Consider the following 14,512-nt stretch of genomic DNA (forward strand, 5'->3'; position numbering starts at 1 on the left):
CTCATGCATGCGGCCTCCCCCGCGCCTGCAGTGCACGGTTCAGGTAACGGGCCAAACCCGTGCCGTGCGCGGGCAGGAGCCAGGAGCCAGGAGCTTAACATGGAATGCATGCGGCCTGCCCTGCGACCCGATGTTAACTTGACTTCAACCCCAAACCTCGAAATCAAACATCGCTCAAACTCGCCATCGCCATCTTCCTCCCGCTTGATGACCAGGCCATGATACTGGAGACTCGCCGATCACTTCGGCCATGACCGCTACTCCCTCTCTGGCTCCGGCCGTACCTCCTGCCCGTCCGCCAGCCCCACGCCCCAAATCGGTTGCCTTTGATACCGAGTCGCCGACCTCTGCCGATATGGCCTCACCTACTCGTCGTCCGTTTCGCTCTAATGCTACCGATCCCTTGTCCGACCGAGCGACTTCGCTTCTGATACGTCGTACCCTCTGCTCCCCTCAGCTGGGAGAGAAGAGCCGCGATTCGCAAGTGCCTATCGACGAGCTGCTTCCACCATTGACTAGTCGCAATGATGTCGACCTTCAGTTGTACGCCCTGCTCGCTATTATCATGAGAGAATTCGTGCAGAGCTGGTATAGCAAAATCACTACGGACGAACACTTTGTATCAGAGATATTGCACATTATCGCCCACTGTTCGCGGGCCTTGGAACAGCGGTTCCGCGAGGTTGATCTGGAGAGCTTGGTGTTGGACGAGATACCTGACTTGCTGGACAAGCACATAACGTGTGAGGACTTGAACTCTGCGATGCCGTTCCTATCTAACGGTGACTAGCCTACCGGATCTCTCATAGCCCTATCGCCAGACAGCCTGTTGAGGTCGACCCTCGAGAGGCCTACCACGCCATGTGCCCTCTGCCACACCTTGCACCAGTCCCCCACCCAGATTGCCCAGACACGATATCCGACCAGAAAGAGAATGAAGCATTGTATCGCCAATTGCTGGTTCAGGGCGTCCTCGCGATCCTATTGCCCACAGAAGACCTCGAGAACCCTTGTCTCACGTCTCTCGTTGAACAGATCTTTTCGGAGCTTATCATTGGTAACGTTATAGCCAATAAGGCCTCTCAACCATGGATGCTGTATGAGGGCATCTGCATCACGGCCAGGGTTTTGCGACAGGGAAATGACCAAGGGGTAGTCGTTGCAGAGACCCAAAACGATTCCGGTGGGCCCAAGGTTGACGTAAAAGGCCGTCGCAGCTGGTCTGTAAGGTCTATGTTCCTTGCCGTTATTCAGCTTGGGATGCTGGTAGTTGCCTCGCTCCGGTTTATCACGACTGCTCTGGTGATGGCATCGTCTCTTCCCGCTAGGGCCACGCCCTTAGACGAGAAAGAAGCTTTGCTGGATCACGACAAGTCTCCGCCGAGGTCATCCGACCCCGTTAAGGCGCCGATCCTATCGTGTCGAGTATGGACATGTCTTGGAAATCTGTTTGAGCTCAGCTTGCGCATGCCTTGGCTGGATGGATTTCTATCACTTTTACAATACGGCGCGGTCAACGGACCTGGACGAATCGCTGGCCATGATGGCCCTATTGACAGGTAAGATATGAGCGTTTCTATTCCACTTCCTCACACCTATACCGTCACCAGACAGTATTCACCTCGCATGAGTTTGAAGTCACTGGACCTCCTGAAGCTCCAGTGAGCTTTCAGAACAATAATTTCTTCAGCGGCACAGGCATGGTCAAACGGCCCGCCTTGTCTTGGGAGCGGCCCATGCCGTCTATAACCTCTTCCATACCGCCATCTTCGCACGCCCACGCAACCCACACCCCACAGTTACAACACGAGGATAATCAAACCAAGACAAGACCCTTTTTCTTGTCATGTTTCTCGTGGTCGCGATCATGATTGATATGGGTCTCGGGATTTGAGCTTTCAACCAATCGAAAGGCATAGCGCTGTCTTTGGCATCTGATTGCTTGACAAGGTGCACGAAGCTAGGCCTTTTCATCCAGCGAAATGTCAAGATTACGCGCCCTGCCCATGTCAGCTTCTCCAAAGGGACCACCCGCTCTTTGAAGATGCAGCAATGAGCTTGAATTGACTCTCGCTCCGTGCCGCGCCACCCGTTATAAGACTACCTTTATCATTTCCGAAAAGGTTATGCTATGCTAGCCTGTTGAAACCATACTCAAGATTTTCACCGCAGTCTTGGCCACAACTCTCGCGAACCTTCCAGGAGCGGTCTGGCTTGACCGGGCTGGTCTGACCGGTCGGCCTCAACTCTTTCTCAGAACCCGAGACATGTTGGATCCATCAGAGTCTTCTGCACCCTCCACGCGGAGCTGTTACACGATCCTTGACGATGAAAGAGTGGTTCGAGAACAGGGCTGACTGGTCATATGCTACCCACACTCAACCGCGGCCTGATTGTAAACCTGTTGTGTAATCTCACATCTCTATCTGCATGAGAGACCTATACCGACGCGGACGACGAATGTGCCTCCTCATCCATTTCCCCGCACCTTGCAAGCCTCGCCTTGTAGAGCTTTCCCTGGTCCCAATTAGGTCCATATCCATCTAACGTGGGATGGATCAACATGGAGACACCACTTTATGCGCCAGCCCAGAGAGAGTGAAAGCCAATAGGCTAATAACTGCCTCGTCTCGCCTTGAGCTTTGTTGCTCACCCTCACATTGCATTGCATTGCATCACATCACACCGGCTAGCCCGACATACCCTCGACGTGCCCCTTATTGCATATAACGTTCCCGATCATTGAACCCCCCACGTTGTACTACCTCAAATACAGAGTAAGGCCAATACGTGCTAACCTATCTCTCTCTCACAGACTCCTCTCGCATCACATTAATTCCCTCTTCTCTCCCTCGAATCTGCCCCCTCTTCTGCGTACCCTTCGCGGTGTCCTCTTTCCCAATAACGCCCCTGGTAAGACGACCTTGTTCCCACCATCTTCCGAAGCCGAGCTGCAAGCCCTGCGTCGTAGAGCCGCTAAGTCTCTTTGGGGGTTGCTACCGAAGGGTGTGGGAAGGCTTTATTTTGGTGGTCGCTTATGGCGGCGAAGTGCTGAGAGCGAGGGTGATTTATCAGATGACGAGGATCTGGTAGATGAAATGGAGAGGCTGCTTCTTGTGCTAGACGATGAGTACTGCAACAAGCATCTGATGTACAGCATTCTTGAGCTGCTACTTGCTCGCCTGATGCCTGAACTGACGGAGAAAAGTGTGACGGAGCTTTGGGAAGAAAGACTTGGCTGAATAGATCTGTAGACGCTCTTTTAGATTGATGATACCCCTTTGTTGACAAGTTAATAATGCTTAATCAGAGTTAAGAGAAGTCACGGCAATATGGAACGATAAGGGTCAAGACCAAGGACATTCCTAAATGCACAAATGCCGCCCATTCAACTAAAGAAAGGATGCCCTCGACTGCCAGACATTTGACTACCTCCAGCACACCCCCGACCTTCTCGTGGGCTACGCTCAACCAAAATCAGCACTCATTTCCTCAACCAAAGAGCCTCTTCGGTCTCTTTTCCGTTGCCGCCCTGAAAACCACAGCGACCTCAACAGGGCGCTTTGTAAACCATGTGCCACCTCGTTCCCCGTAACGTGTCATGCCATACCATGCCATGCCGTGCCTCGCAGCAGATACCTTCTCGTCTTTGAACAGAATATAGACAAGAAATGATGATGATATAAAGAAACGAGCGTATGCGCAGACAATTAATCCCTCCACGTCAATGCCGTAAAATGCAACCAGGAAAAAAGAAGAGATGTGTATGGGGAAAAAAGAACATTCAGAAAAGGAAACAAACATTGACAAACGCATCATGTTGCGTTGCCCCTTAAACTGTTGTTGCCGAGATCGTCGCCCTGATGTGTACCCCTTCCCTGCTACCATGTTGTCCTTGACCCCATCATTTCCACCTATTTCTGATCCTTTGCCTCTTCCTTCACACCTCGTATTCGAAACGAGCAGTTTTGAATTGTAGCTTCGTGTGGACGACTGTTTGTATATGATTCTTCGGGCTCGCGCGAGCGGCAGAATAAACTTTCCAAGCGTGGTATCGAGTATAAGAAAAAGTTCGCTCCCGTTAACCTGGGGTTTCTGTTATTTTAATTTCGGTTTTTTTTTTTTTAATAAATAGTCGGCCAAAGTGCGGTTGGAAATGCAAAACAGACTCAACAAACACTTCAAATCGTGGCCAATGCCATCAGATTTTGAATGCTCTTATAGTCCGTTACCCGCGTGAGCAGGACGCTGACCCAAAATGGCCCCAACCACGATATTCTAAGCCCCCTTATGCCCTCGGGGAAATCCCATTTGAAAAGAGACTTGATTGATAAGACATAGGTACGAAAAAGAAACACACAGTCAATGCTATGAGTATGGCCCGACTTCAAGCCGATTCCATCTTCGTCGGCAGGAGGACAGGGGCTTCAACATCGCCTTCCGGGATTCGAGACAGTCCTCCTATCGACGGTCTACCTTGGTGGATCTTGAGCTTTTTGGTCAGCTGAACGATTGACATATAATCGTTGGAATCGAAAGTGCCAGCAGTCTGGATGTAATTCAGGAGTGTCTGTGCAGCCCGGCGGGCGTCCTCCTGGGAGGGCGAGACTGGAGATGAATCGACAGGTGTGGATGAAGTAGCACTTGTCGCTGCTGTGGATCGATTTATACTTGAGTTGCTGCTACTGCGGCGCAGCATTGGAGGGGGTGAGTTGACGTTGGTATCGATACTAAACGGCGCCTGAAGTTCATGCTGCGGCGATTCTAAAGCCGACGACGGTGCGGTCGAAGATGGAGGGTGGCGAGGAGTCATTGGTTCCGTTGACGATGAGACTTGATTCACGTAGTCAATGTTGAGTGACGGGAATGTGTTGCTTCTCTTCTCTCTGTGCTGGAAGTCGGTACCTCGAAGTTGATCCATAGGGAAACCTCCTACATTGGGGTCGGGAGAGAAAGTGAAAGTTCCAGTCGGGCTCATGGTGCCAGCTGAGAATGAAGAGGCCGTGTTATCTCGAAAGTCGCTCGAAAGTGAAGTTGTTGACTGGGACTCGGGATGCTTATACCCGAAGTCAAAGTCTATTCCATCAGCGTGTGCCTCCTCATCGCTCCGACTTCCTGAAAGGGGTGAAAGCTGGCCCGTTGGCGAAGGCGATAAATCGCTCGACTTCGAGGCAAGTGTCGAGAGTCTTGCACTATCCGGAATGTTTGCCTCTGAAGCCCGCCGCATCAACTTGCCTGGTCCAATTCCATGCTTTTGTTTAAATTTCTGCAGCCAGCTGCTATTCAAATTGTTCAAGACACTCTCCTGGTTTCCACTCGCATGAGCAAAAAGCCTCGCCTGTTCCATAATCTCCTCGTCGCTGACTTGGAATCCTCGTTGTTGCTGTCTCCTGACGTAGTTGCTGAGTGTCCGGTCGAAATCTGGATGCTTGCCCTTGCCACGCTTGACAGCGGCATTTTCTGGCTCTTGGTCTCGCTTTAAATACTGATCTTTATGCCTCAAAACCTTCGAAACCGTGCTGTTGTCAAGTTTGTCAGATTCTCCATGGCAAATTGTAACTTTGGATCCAAAATGCCTACCTTCTTTCAACGCCGAATCGGGCTCCAATATCGGCTTGTCGGGTACCAGGGTTATCTTCATGGAATTGGCACATGGCTCGTTTCTGTTCCGTGGTAAGAGTCTTCCTCGATTTCTCGTGCTGTGTCGGTAACCTAGGGGGTTCCACGGGCGGTGCGCTGGTAGCAGGTGTCATTGATAATGGTGGTGCCGAGTAACTCTGTGGCGGAGCCGGGTTTGTCAGCTGGCTCGGCCAAGTTGTATTCAGAAGGGGGAGTTGATGATGAGCCATAGGAGTTGGGGATGGCTGTATCATCTGATGTGTTTGTGGTGGTGGAGGAGGCATTCGATTTAATGATTCCGAGGGCAGTCCATGACTGACAAAGGCGCCAAATGATGGATATTCAGTCAAGGGACTTGCGCTATATGGGCTCTGACTGTAAGGGCTCATGCTTGTCCAGGCATCGCTCCCATATCCATTACTCTGGGCCATGGTGCTATCATGTCCCATTGTAGTTGTCCCATTGGGGTTGTTCATTGTTTGTATGTGCTGCCTAGCTGGCACCGGATGAGGAAAAGGAGGCTTTGAAGCCGTTTAATATATTGATAGATCCAACAGTCTCGTCTGCAAGAATTCTCGGGGAACAAGATGTGAAACGGTGGGTGCCGAGTTCCTGGAAGCTGGAAGCGAAGATGGAGGGAACAAAAGGACTTGGTGTGATGTTGCTCACATTTGACACCAGTCGATGGGGAGATGCATCGTCTTGCCCGAATTGGTTCCTAAAAGTGCAAAAGTGAATTGAATCCAGGTTTACCGTCGATCCCTCCAGTTCCAGCTCAGGGCAATTTGTTCCGTGCTAGATAGGAGTTGATTATATTGCAGCAAACCTTTTGCACAGCCCAACGAAGCGCACGAACAACGCAAGCACTCAAACCCGCAGCAGATTCAGCCTCAACGACGGTGCAGTGGAGTTTAGAACTCGTCAGGCCGCGGAAAGTTGACCTCAACTTCTGACCCTCGAGCCGGTTGTTTGTTTGTGAGCCCTTTCTTTCTCCGACAGGAAACGGCTTGTCTTTCAACACGCAAGCACACCAAAGTGAGACACAGCGGGAAGTTTCTTTTACTTGCTTTTTCCTCGTTGAGCTCGTGGAGATTGCGGAGACAGCAGAACCGTCTCAGGATAAACGCGGCAGGGCAATGTACGAAGGCAAGACAAGAACGGATTGAGTCGGTGGAGGGTGGGCCGGCGGATGAAGAAAGCCACAGGGCAGCGAGCCGTAACGATGCCTAGAAAGGACCGCCAGTAGCTCGATCCGGACGGCAATCTCAAGACAGAGTTTTGATGGTGGACCGCAAAACTTGAGGCGGACGTTCCAACACGAGGCCAGGCCGTTAGGAGTATATCGTTTTCAAGATGTGTAGTGTAGCGTAGTGTAGTGCAAACAAGCGAGACCTAAAGCCATACGCATTGCTACATATGTAAAGATGAGACCCCAGAGGTTGACCTTCTCCATATACATATGCAGAACGCACGAGGAATACCGACGAGGGTGTGGGGGGTTTTCCTCACAAGGGGGGGAGGGGTGTCTCCTGTAACTGAGCGATCAAGGAGTGGTGTGTGTGGGAGGGTAGTGGGTAAAAGCCAGAAAGCTGTACAGAGTAGACAACTGATGAATTCTGAAGACGCCGTCTAAGTGTGTGTACATGTGCATTTAGGTGTGGATGAAGCTGATAAAGACGGAGAGTGGCTCAAACCGTGTATGACAGGACGTTGAACGCTCAGCGGGAGACTTCACGCGTGTAGGCAAGACAGAGGCTCACACACAGACACATACTCACCCGCCAACAAGCGCAGCAAATTATTCAGAACTTGAAATGGCAGACAACAGACCTTCGAGGTAATGGGATGGACGCTTTCGGATTCGGGGATAGACCGGTGAGCTAGGGTATAGTACTATGGAGCTCTCAGCCGACTCTTCTTCTCGTCGTTGATCCTGGCCAGGCCATCGCCAGGTCGGGAAAAGCCAGAGAATCGTCAGCCGTTGGAAGAAGACGTGGGTAGGCACAAAGGCCCTGGCCCGCAGCCATCTGATAGGTGAAGACTGTCTCAGGAAAGGGTTTTCAATCAAACCAATTTCCATAGACACAAGCTTCTGATCAACGGAACGGGAAGCGGAAGAAGCAACGAGTAAAGCATAATGGGCCGTGGGATAAGACCAGGGAAGTCCTCTCTGGTCATGCCGTTCCTCTGAAGTTAATAGGGTTTCCTCGTATCCCCCTCCCTTTACTCTTGATTTTACCTTTCCAGAAGGGCTGGTTTTGTTTTCAGACCTGTCAGCCCATTTCACCCTCTTATCCCGTTCCTGCTGTGTTGCGTAGTAGAAGATTGGCCATGCCCTCATGAAGGTTGAGCAATGGGAGGGCTCAGAGCTGGTGAGGATGAGGTTAGAAGATGGGGCGTCCCGTATCAGTGTCCACTGCCGGGTACTGTAAAGAGGAGAAGGAAGAAAATGTCGCGCCCGAGCTAGAGAGATAGTCCATCTGAAAACCATCGACTTGCAGCTTTCATAGGGCATCTCTGTCTAATCTAGAAAGCGCGGCGCGCCAAAATCCATGCACTCTGATGGGAAATGGCTAACTAGGCTCGGTTTAAACTGGAGAAGGTTGAGAGAGAGTTGTAATAGGTCAGACGTTTCTCCCGAAAGGAGTCCACTTCGATGGTTGGTCACCTGTTAGAACGGATCCCCCCAGACGAAACCTGGTCAGGCCAGGCTTGGGAGCCCAAGCTCTGAATCGTAATATTAACATGCTGGTTCTAGTATAATGCTCAGTCGGGGACGGGACAGTGGTAGCAAGGAATCGAAATGGCACAAAGTAAGATCGGCTGACGGGACACGGATTAGATACAGAGCATGCAGAAAAATGCAGTTGCAGCGGCATGCCCGGCCACTCTCGAGAGCAGGGGTCTATGATAACCCTTGTGCTTGATGTAAAGGAAATTCCAATGACCAAGGATGATTATCGCCGACCATGAGCGAGTTGACATTAACTTTGGGGTCTGCTCCATCCATGGAAAGTGAAAATGACACCGAGGCATGGGTGGCAGCGAGGATACCAATTCAGCTTATTAGCCCGAAACACAACAATCGTTCAGCTTCAGCCTCGGGCGGATCAGCCCGCGGCTTCATCTCTTTCTCTCTGATAGACTGATGCACACTCTTCTTTCCTTCCCGAGCATGTAACTCTGATACACGGAGCACTTCAAGGTCAAAGCCCGACCGGAAGGCGAGATCCGGGAGCTCAGACTGTCTCAAAGGGAAGACGGGGCGGAGATGGGGTGAGTGAGAAGGGAGGGGATTGATGAACAAGGCTTTGGTTGTTTGATTCGCTCAGCCTTGTTCCTCATCTTCTGCCCTAGCCATGGCTTTCTCCCTTGCCTCTCGCGTCTCCTCGCCTCGCCTTGCTTGCTTGCCTCGTGGTCCCAGGATGGCACAGCCATAACTTGTGTAATAAAGCAAGTGCCTCAGGATGTTAAGGGTCCTCATCGCTAACAAAGAGAGACATGGGCCCCGAAGCTTCATTCAAGCACCCTTGTCTTTTGCATCTGTTTGCTCCTCCAAGCCCTTAGGCCGAAGCCATTGGGCGGCATGGCTTACGGGTCAAGGTCTAGTGCAGTCAAATATCGTGGCCGTGGAGATACGGCACAATGTAAACTTGCAAGCCCAGTCCAAACCAGGAGGAAGAAGCGAGAATTCGTGTTGGCTATCTCACTGTAACAAACTGGCGCACGTGGTCCACCTGACGTTGTGACGTTGTGACGTTGATTTTTTTTTCTTTCCTTCCCGTCTTGAGTTATTAGGTGTGTGATGGAGCCGACAAAAAGATGTCAGATGCATGTTGATTTCATCCTGACCAGTTGCAATGTTAATTGTGAATCCCGTCCATGATGATCCTTTCTGTTTGATCTTATCGACTGTAGTTTAGTTCATATCGCTGATAGTTTCGTGTGTCTTGTTCGCTTTATGCGGACGAGCAACCATGTCGAGCGAAGACTATCTCTGCCACCAATATCAAACCCCCTTCCACCTTTAGTCGGCACCATGATGACATCGTGCTCGGGATGCCGCAACTGGAATGTCGGTGGGTCAAAAATTTCCAGCCATGTCATCCTATCCTGTGCCTTGAAGGACATCGATGGACTGAAGGTGCCATGGTACGGCGCCCAGTAGCATTTTGATACCTTGCGTTGCTTTGCCGTGGCTTCACTGTGGATGGAAGACGAAGATCGACCGCTACTCTGAGCAAGGTCGAACTGGGGCTTGCCAGGCCCTAGGCATGGACAGGTCAGGTCAAGGACAGAGGCAGGCTAGTGGGACGGCCCTTTCTGGAGCCAGTTTGACAGCCGCCGCCTGCCGCCCATGGCATGGCCAGTTACCATTCCGCCCCTAGTCCATCCCATCAGCATCCATGTCTGGCATCCATGGCACTGGAGTACATTCCCTTGTCCATGTCGCGGTCTTTTGTCATGGTCCTGCTTTTCTGAGCGACTGATGGTAAGTTGTGAGAGGGATGATGATTGCTCGAGTAGCATTCTCATTTCTTCAACTTTCGTATCCAAGCAACAGAGTCGGGATGAGGGATCAACATCTTGGCTGGATCCTGATGGGGGTGGCTAGCGCAATCTCCGGAGGGTTCAATCAATGGACATGCAGATGCGGCCACCATCATGAGCTTGCCCCAGATATTTTGTCATTGGGCAGCAAAGTGTGCATACCTGTTCTACTGTATCATTGTTTGCTTGTCCCTATTAATCCTGATCAAAGCTGCGACACGATGCGACAGATGAATGCATGGATGATGAGCGGGCGGGCAGAGGAAGAGACAGAGGTAGTGAAGGAGGGGGGAGAAAAGCTGTGGCGCGCCATAGACGGTCCAATCCGTCTGCCGGGTGTTGTTCCAGTTGGCCAGTTTGATCAAGATCCCTGGCCCCGGGCTCTAGTACATAGGTCGAATGTAATCTGATGGTGTCTAGCATATGCTTGCTTTGAGGTTGACTTTGACAGAGTGATGGAAGACAACAGTGAGTAGATGATGCAGCTAGACAGAAAGGAGGATGGAACTCCTGAGGCTCCAAACGGATTGATGTATATGTCAATGTGTAACTGACCTATCTTACCTTGAGATATCGAGCTTGAGGTCTGATGAGGAATTGAAGTAAGGTAGTTCACAACGACGGCACTTGCAAAGGTACCTGAATGAATAATCAAGGCAGGTACGACCTACCTACCTCATATGCCCACATCGATCTGGACTCACCAGGGAATTCTGAGCTCCGGGTGCCCCTGTATGAAGCAGCCAAGCTTGACCATAAGCAGACAAAACACAAAGAGAGAAAAAACGAGGCCTTCCAAGTGGGAAGATGATGACGAGAAAGGATCGCGGCCGCTCGGGAGAGATCTACTAGGTTAAGTACGATGTATACTCACTCAGTCTCATCTCATCTCATCTCATCTCATGACAGAAGCATCATGCCGGTGCGCTAACTTAGCATGTCATCCATTGCCATGCACTAAACGCCCGGTGTAAAAATTCGCGTATAAGTGGTCGAAATCAACCAATCGCTCTGCAATTCTCTGCTTTGATATCGATATTAATCGTGTGCCTCGCAGAGTGTTTGGTCAAAGGTTGCTAGTCAGGCGCTGGCAGGGGTCGTTCAGTCAGCCAGTCAATCAGTCAATCAATTGATGCTCTCTCAGGGGTGTTCCTTGTTGATGTTGTAGGTTGAGGATGGATGGACTCTCTTAGGCGCCATTTACCCCTTGTGCTTCGATTGAGATCTCATCAACACTGCAGATGTTCTGCACCTGATGATGCTCATAATCTTTTCGCCTATAGTGAGGCCGCAGGTAACTATTAGACTTAATGTTGTGCTTTTATAGCGGGTTCAACCTTATCTGGCATTTGTTGAGCCTTCCGTAGCGCCGTGCTGCCGCAATTACCCAAACAACTAAGATACCTGTTATATATTCGCAGTAGGCTGTATTCAGCATAGGCAGACCCGACTATTTTGTTTAATGAAAATTGTACGACACAGACACTTATGGGGTAACTATGGCCCATAATCCTTGAATCTCATCATCTTTTACAAAAAGTTAAAAGATGACTTCCCTGTTCTGCAGCCACTCTACCTGCTGCTGATGTTGTTATGTGACTTTTTCACTACCTCACCACCTTGTGTGCGCAGTAACTTAAGAACCTTACTTTATTGTGGAGATGACCTAGCAAGAGAGACTGTTGGTTTACTGCTCAACTCCCCCCTGGCCCTTTGCTTCCCGCTAACCTTGTTTAAGCCTGGTGCGGGCTTCGGGACGTTTTTCTCGCCAAAGAGGCTTGAGCTCTCCGCCTTTCACGAATCGTCTCTTACCGCCGCCATCAAGAAAGGCTAAGGGTCGGGTGCAGTACTAAGTTCCCTTAATCAGTAAAATGTAAGCTAGCTGGGGTGTGGACGGAACGGAGCGCATGTTTGATGCTCTACTGTAGGTGTACATTAATTACCTTAGTACCTATGAGATCCCTCTGATGCTACTCCGTACCTCTCTCTCCTGTCAACATCATCCTGTAAGCACCTTTAGTAGGTACCTTGGCTGGTTCGGGTACAGCTAATCGCCTTGGCAACTGGTGGTCTGTTTCACTTGTCTCAATGAAGACGGCCAATTTCTTACTAGGGGATCACAACAGGAAATGCCCTAAAAGTCGAACCCTTTTTACTGTTTTTCTCTCATTCTCCCGTCTCGACTATAAGCGCCGTGAAAGAATCTACGCATAACCTGATTCGTAGGCCTCAAACCCCTGCGTCTGCGTCTGCATCTGTAGCTGCAGCTGCAGCTGCATATCCCACGCTTCTGCTGGGCAATCCGGCCGCAGATCAAGAGGCCCTCGGCTATGCAGGTCGAACCACTCCCAACTGCATCCCATTCCCGCTCTGCTTCTGCTGGTTGACATCAGATGGTGGCGTTTTGTCCATTTGAATGTCACCGTTGCCGCATTTATACCCGTCAATTGACCTGTTGCTGCTGTAACTATAGCTTTCAATTCGGCTGAGTCTCAATCTTTCAATCCGCAAACAGGCCACCCCCAGGAGCAATGGTGACGGTGACTTATTATCTGTCAGCTCTCTCATGTTACGAGAATCGGTATCATAAACCTTGCTCGGGTTTGTTCTTGGAAATATCTCCGCTCGGTCAAACCTTTATGCATTTCAGCCGCCTGGATGAATGACAACGCGCCAAGATGTTGTAGCCATCCATCAATTGATGACTGACTGCACTTTTATCATCGAGAATCATTCATTTTGTTTCATTTTTCGAGCAAATTGATTGTAACTCCTTGCTGAACAACCAACAATAGTAACTGCCGGGCTTACTTCTGCTTGCGCAATACCCACCGTTGCTTTTTCTTTCATCCCGGAAAACTAACCCGGACATAGGCTTTCGTATAAAATCCACGTCCGTAGTTACTCCGTTCCGTCTTGCTCGCCATCTTCATCTTAAATCTCGCCCTTCCTTGTTCATCGTCGTCTGCCGTTGACCCAAAATTTTCTCTCCCCTGCTCTAGACCCATCAGCCTGCCCTGTGAGTGTGCACGCCACTTCTGACTTCCCCCGGAAACTATTGTGCCGATCATTATCGTGCCTGGTTGAGCCAAGTCGATACTTCTTGTCAACCAGACGTGCTCGTAGCCGTGCATCCATTGTCAGCCCTGTTCATATTGAACATTTCTGCTGCTGCTGTTATTGTTGTCGTAGTAGTAATCAGCATCCCATCCATCCCACTCAGGGCTCCCCTGGTCTGTGAAGTTTCCTCCTCTCTCTCCGTCAGCCACTCGGAGCTAAACCAGAGTCGCAAACTGGTGGGTTGGTGGCATGGCTGCAGTAACAATTTGATGCGAAGCGGCGGTCCAAGCTATCTGGCAATGTCTCTCTAGCTCACCAAGCCTCTGGCGTTGCCGCGGGATCATCCCCTTCAATCTCTCCAAGGTTTTTCTTCATCGCTTGACAATGGTTACTGTTACAATGGTTAGCGTTGCTGTGAGCTTGGTACAATGCAACCCTAGCCGCCTTGGTGCAACGGATCAGACTGAGACTGGGATCATGGGCGCCCTGGCTCATCAACGAAGCAAGATCCCGACTGCATCGGGTAGATCAAGCTCACTGCGGCCTAACTACTTGTCCCTCCCATTCTCAATCTGTCTTTAGGCTGCTGCTGGGGTCGAGGGTCGTTGTCGGAGACTCCGGGGTAACCTACCAACATCCTCATCACACAGTTCGTGAGCCAGGCCCAACGCGTTGAGGCTGATGCTTGACTGACTTGCCATAAACGATGGCTGTCTTGAACACTTCCGTAATGCTTCGGTGAATGGCGTTGCACTATTTGCCAGCTCGATTAGCAATCCACGATTCCTAATTTAGATTTTGGACATGAAGCTCCGCAGGGGACGGCCAAAAGGGCGCCCGCCACATGAAACTGATCTGACTTACAAAATCTTCAACAGTGCAGCGCGTAGATCGGAGCACGACAGGCTGAGAGTAATCAGGCTGCTTGCCCTTGGGCTTTGTGTACACGCGGACAAGGTTTAGCTTGTCCCACATGGCCTCCATCAGCTCATCAATGTTCCATCCGTGCTCGGAACTGATGGGGACAGCATTGGGAATTCGATAGAGAAGGTCAAGCTCCTCAATGCTAATGGAATCAATCTTGTTCAGACAGTAGACAACGGGAATATAACTGACGAGTTGGATCGTTAGCAAACTAAACTTATCTCGACTTTGAAAGCAGCTGTGTTTGCCACACTTCTTCACTTCAGCCTTACCTTCTGCTCTTTGCCTCGAGAACGTCGATCAGGTCATCAACGGTAGCGTCACACCGGATTGTAATGTCCGCAGAATTGATGCGATA

General features: G+C 50.5%; 3 protein-coding genes across 7 annotated transcripts in view; 1 reads left to right on the top strand and 2 right to left on the bottom strand.

Moving 5' to 3' along the window:
• Positions 1–84: 84 nt before the first annotated feature.
• FOXG_02173 (uncharacterized protein) lies at positions 85–7,412 on the top strand. 3 transcript variants are annotated; one of them, XM_018379499.1, is made up of 3 exons: positions 85–743; positions 791–1,559; positions 2,816–7,412. In XM_018379499.1, exons 1-3 carry the CDS (start codon positions 251–253, stop codon positions 3,240–3,242), a joined length of 1,689 nt encoding a protein of 562 aa, XP_018235548.1. In that variant the 5' UTR covers positions 85–250; the 3' UTR covers positions 3,243–7,412. The 3 variants fall into 3 exon arrangements, with proteins under 3 accessions (XP_018235548.1, XP_018235549.1, XP_018235550.1); XM_018379500.1 differs by having other exon boundaries at positions 2,173–3,439; XM_018379501.1 differs by having other exon boundaries at positions 791–7,412.
• FOXG_02174 (uncharacterized protein) lies at positions 746–10,992 on the bottom strand. Of its 3 annotated transcripts, XM_018379503.1 has the most exons (3): positions 7,859–10,992; positions 5,581–7,512; positions 746–5,519 (listed from the first exon to the last, which is right to left on the bottom strand). In XM_018379503.1, exons 2-3 carry the CDS (start codon positions 6,093–6,095, stop codon positions 4,388–4,390), a joined length of 1,647 nt encoding a protein of 548 aa, XP_018235552.1. In that variant the 5' UTR covers positions 6,096–7,512; positions 7,859–10,992; the 3' UTR covers positions 746–4,387. The 3 variants fall into 3 exon arrangements, with proteins under 3 accessions (XP_018235552.1, XP_018235551.1, XP_018235553.1); XM_018379502.1 differs by having other exon boundaries at positions 5,581–10,992; XM_018379504.1 differs by having other exon boundaries at positions 3,224–10,992.
• Positions 10,993–13,872: 2,880 nt separating this feature from the next.
• FOXG_02175 (GTP-binding protein 128up) overlaps positions 13,873–14,512 on the bottom strand; it is a gene marked incomplete at its 3' end in the record, with an annotated part of 1,620 nt that continues 980 nt past the window's right edge. The window contains exons 4-5 of the mRNA XM_018379505.1: positions 14,095–14,375; positions 13,873–13,983 (exon numbers count right to left, since the gene is read on the bottom strand). Of these exons, the coding sequence (XP_018235554.1) occupies positions 13,873–13,983; positions 14,095–14,375 (392 nt within the window). The remainder of the gene's footprint in view (positions 13,984–14,094; positions 14,376–14,512) is intronic.

This window comes from Fusarium oxysporum, chromosome 5 (genome assembly GCF_000149955.1).
Source record: "Fusarium oxysporum f. sp. lycopersici 4287 chromosome 5, whole genome shotgun sequence".
Classification (NCBI taxonomy): domain Eukaryota; kingdom Fungi; phylum Ascomycota; class Sordariomycetes; order Hypocreales; family Nectriaceae; genus Fusarium; species Fusarium oxysporum.

What these genes read in the sequence shown, in the direction of transcription:
- FOXG_02173 (XM_018379499.1), top strand. Translation starts at nt 251, where the DNA reads ATGACCGCTACTCCCTCTCTGGCTCCGGCCGTACCTCCTGCCCGTCCG. An exon ending in GCTGGACAAGCACATAACGT is followed by an intron (nt 744 to 790) that starts GTGAGGACTTGA and finishes AACGGTGACTAG; the next exon opens with CCTACCGGATCTCTCATAGC. An exon ending in CATGATGGCCCTATTGACAG is followed by an intron (nt 1,560 to 2,815) that starts GTAAGATATGAG and finishes TCTCTCTCACAG; the next exon opens with ACTCCTCTCGCATCACATTA.
- FOXG_02174 (XM_018379503.1), bottom strand. Translation starts at nt 6,095, where the DNA reads ATGAACAACCCCAATGGGACAACTACAATGGGACATGATAGCACCATG. An exon ending in CGATTCGGCGTTGAAAGAAG is followed by an intron (nt 5,520 to 5,580) that starts GTAGGCATTTTG and finishes ACTTGACAACAG; the next exon opens with CACGGTTTCGAAGGTTTTGA.